Here is a 3040-nt window from a genome sequence, read left to right as displayed (position 1 = left end):
TGGCAATTTTCCATTCAGTTAACGAAGAGGGCCATGACTACCTATGTAATATACCTTTCGAACAGTGGACATAAGCATACGACGGCGGCTTACGATATGGTCACATGACCTCAAACCTGGTCGAATGTATAAATTCTGTTCTGAAAGGAACACGTCATTTACCGATAACATTAGTTGTGCGAGAGACATATTTTCGTTTAGCGGCACTATTTTCAAACGAAAATGAAGTTATGCGAGCCAAATGCAGGAGGCCATGTATGGTGCGCAAAGGTATTGCAATAAATTAACAAGGCGAAGGCACGGGCGAACACTATGCACACAGTGTGTCACGATCGAGACAACTTATGGTTTCGTGTGACAGAGTTTGAAAAACCGCACCAAAGTATTACTGGCGGGAAATATCGTGTACACTTAAGAAATAGGACTTGCGATTGTAGAAGGTTTGACGCACTTCGTTATCCATGCGCTCATGTAATTGCAGCTTGTCAAAATCTTCGTCTAGATCCCATGAGCTATATCGACGACGTGTAAAAATTGGAATACATGTACAACGTGTGGAGACACATATTCCTACCGGTCCCAGATGAGCGTAAGTGGCCCTCTGTATCGCTTGCTCTGTTTAAGCTATTACCGGATAGAGAGTTGCGGCGTAAACCAAAGGGTCGACCTTGCTCGACTAGAATACACAACAATATGGATATCCGAGAAACAACCAATCAACAGAAGTTATGTGGATGGTGTAGGAACCCAGGCCATACAAGTAGATCATGTCCAAATCGCAATAGTTGATAGTTGTTGTAATTGTCAATATGTTGTATTATTTATATTTTATTACATGAAATAATATAAAAAGATTCAAAATGTTTGTACAAATATATTAAAATAAAAATCAATGTCCGTGCCGGTCGGATTCAGTGCCACGTGGAGGTCGTCGACGGTTACGCGTTGGATTCCTCCTTTGTCCAGCTTCTGGAGGGGGTTGTACTTGCTTCGGCGAGGATTCTGGTTGTGGGTGTTGGGAGGATGACCCGCCTTGATAGAATAGTGACTGTGGAGGTGTTTGCATCATTAATGGTAGAGGTGTTGAAACCCATAAGGTGATTGGGATTGGTAAAAAGAATAGCTCCCCGACGACCCCTCCTGTGATCCCTCGTGCGACGGCTGCCTATAGATTAGCGGTCTACTCGGAGTAATCGAAAATGGAGATGAACCGGGCTATGCATTCCAACTTGCCATAGGACTAGAAAAAGGAAACATATAAGGGCTAGGATACATAAAAGGGCTAGGATACGTACCTGGCATCATCTAAAGAGGCTGTGCTGTGGGTGTCGACGGTTGAACTGTTGGGCCGGTGGATGTGTAGGTCCTGTTCTTTGGGCGGGTGATTGTGTGGGCTGTTGATGGGCTTGTGTCGTCTTCCCTTCTTCTAGGATTTAAAGGGCCACGTCGTTCCCTTTGGACATGCAATTGCCGCTGCCTCTCCTCTTCTGACAGTAAATATGGCTTGCCATGGATCCTAAACCATGGCATGTATTCCGGCACGCACGCCAACTCTGGAACGATGATCGGTTCCCGAGTAGGTATATAATCACACCGATCTTCCTACATTTAGATATAGTGTGACCAGAATCTCGGCCAATCTGTATGCAATTGCCGTAAGTCAATTTTGTGATGATCATCCAACACCTGAGGTGCCACAGGAATCGGTTGTCGGAATCCAAATTGTCGTAATACTCTGTCCGGTTGGTGCATCTCCACAATAGCAAAGTTGACCAATGGGACCTTCACGTGCCAAGCGTTCGGATTTTGCAAGTATTCATCCGGAATTACTGCCCGAATTACCGGATCCTCGTATGGTGTCCATTGAAACTATATACAAATGATGGAAATATTAGTTAAATAAAAATACTAAATACTAAATACGAATCCAATATTTTATTATGTATGTATATATATATTTTTAATACTTACTTGTGCTTCCGATCGTTGATCTAATAGAAGCCGTATATCTTCAAGACAGGTAGGTAATCGAGCATAACTTGCCGAATGGTTCCACCTAATTAAATAATTTTTTAGCATACGATTATATTTTAAATCTACGTAATAATTGTAAAATCTAATATAAAATTTACCTCGTTATGAGTGGGAATGTATATAGGTGGTCCACTCGAGGGCGTAAAAATGGAAAGCGAAATCGTACCCATGATTGCAGTAGTGATAGGCGGCAACCTTCGATTTTCGCTTTATTCGGTTGCGTAGCCCAGCACATCTCCCTGTACAGTGTTGCCAACACGGCAGACCCCCAACTAAATTCACCAGCTACTCTAAAATCAACAAGTTTCAGCAACCATCTCAGATGTACAAGGTTTCGTGACAAGTCCGGCATCAGATAACCTCCAATTATTTGAAGAATGTATGCTCGAGCATATCGAATTTTTTCTAGTTCGGTATAATCATCATCCGGCTCCGGAAATGTGTCTTGTAACCAGCCTATCTCGATCCGACCTCCGTTAATATTGTCCGGAATAGCACCCAAAAGCTCGTAGCATACCGCTCCCCAATCAGCAGAATGAACGAACCCAGTGACTGTGTCCCCGTTCACCGGCAATCTGAATTGCAAATGCACGTCTTCCAAAGTGATAGTGCACTCTCCACATGGAAGATGAAATGTGTGCATCTCGGGTCTCCACCTTTCTATCAACGCACTAATAAGTTTCGGGTCCAACTTGCACCCTCGGCCTATCATCGCCACATGCCAAAAACCCGCTTCCCGTAGGTAATCCTCTATCAACGGTGATGGAGGACCAGTCATGTTACGGATATAGCATTGCAATATCCTATCTACAGACTTTTATAAGAAATAATAAAATAAAAATTATTTAAATTTGCATAAATGACAGAAATATTAAATAATATTTAAATATTAAATTTAACACTTACCATTTGCATTTGTTCAACGGATATGTGTTTATCATCGAAGCGAATTAATTCTCCGGCCATTGCTAACAAGATCAAATTTTTTTATTTTAAAAAATAAATC

The 3040-nt window shown here is 42.1% G+C and overlaps 1 protein-coding gene across 1 annotated transcript; it reads right to left on the bottom strand.

The window, feature by feature from the left end:
* Nucleotides 1-1305: 1305 nt before the first annotated feature.
* Nucleotides 1306-2812, bottom strand: LOC128282006 (serine/threonine-protein phosphatase 7 long form homolog). The gene is made up of 4 exons (XM_053020237.1): nucleotides 2133-2812; nucleotides 1972-2056; nucleotides 1687-1869; nucleotides 1306-1602 (listed from the first exon to the last, which is right to left on the bottom strand). The coding sequence occupies exons 1-4, from the start codon at nucleotides 2810-2812 to the stop codon at nucleotides 1306-1308; spliced, it is 1245 nt and encodes a 414-aa protein (XP_052876197.1).
* Between the last annotated feature and the right edge of the window lie 228 nt (nucleotides 2813-3040).

This window comes from Gossypium arboreum, chromosome 10 (assembly GCF_025698485.1).
Source record: "Gossypium arboreum isolate Shixiya-1 chromosome 10, ASM2569848v2, whole genome shotgun sequence".
Lineage (NCBI taxonomy): Eukaryota > Viridiplantae > Streptophyta > Magnoliopsida > Malvales > Malvaceae > Gossypium > Gossypium arboreum.
This window is presented reverse-complemented; position numbering and strand designations above follow the sequence as displayed.

Bases quoted from the DNA above. Each gene is read 5' to 3' on its own strand.
- LOC128282006 (XM_053020237.1), bottom strand. From the start codon at position 2,812: ATGACTGGTCCTCCATCACCGTTGATAGAGGATTACCTACGGGAAGCG. The intron at 2,057-2,132 runs GTAAATTTTATA...TTATTTAATTAG, and splicing joins ACATTCCCACTCATAACGAG to GTGGAACCATTCGGCAAGTT. The intron at 1,870-1,971 runs GTAAGTATTAAA...ATTTGTATATAG, and splicing joins ATCAACGATCGGAAGCACAA to TTTCAATGGACACCATACGA.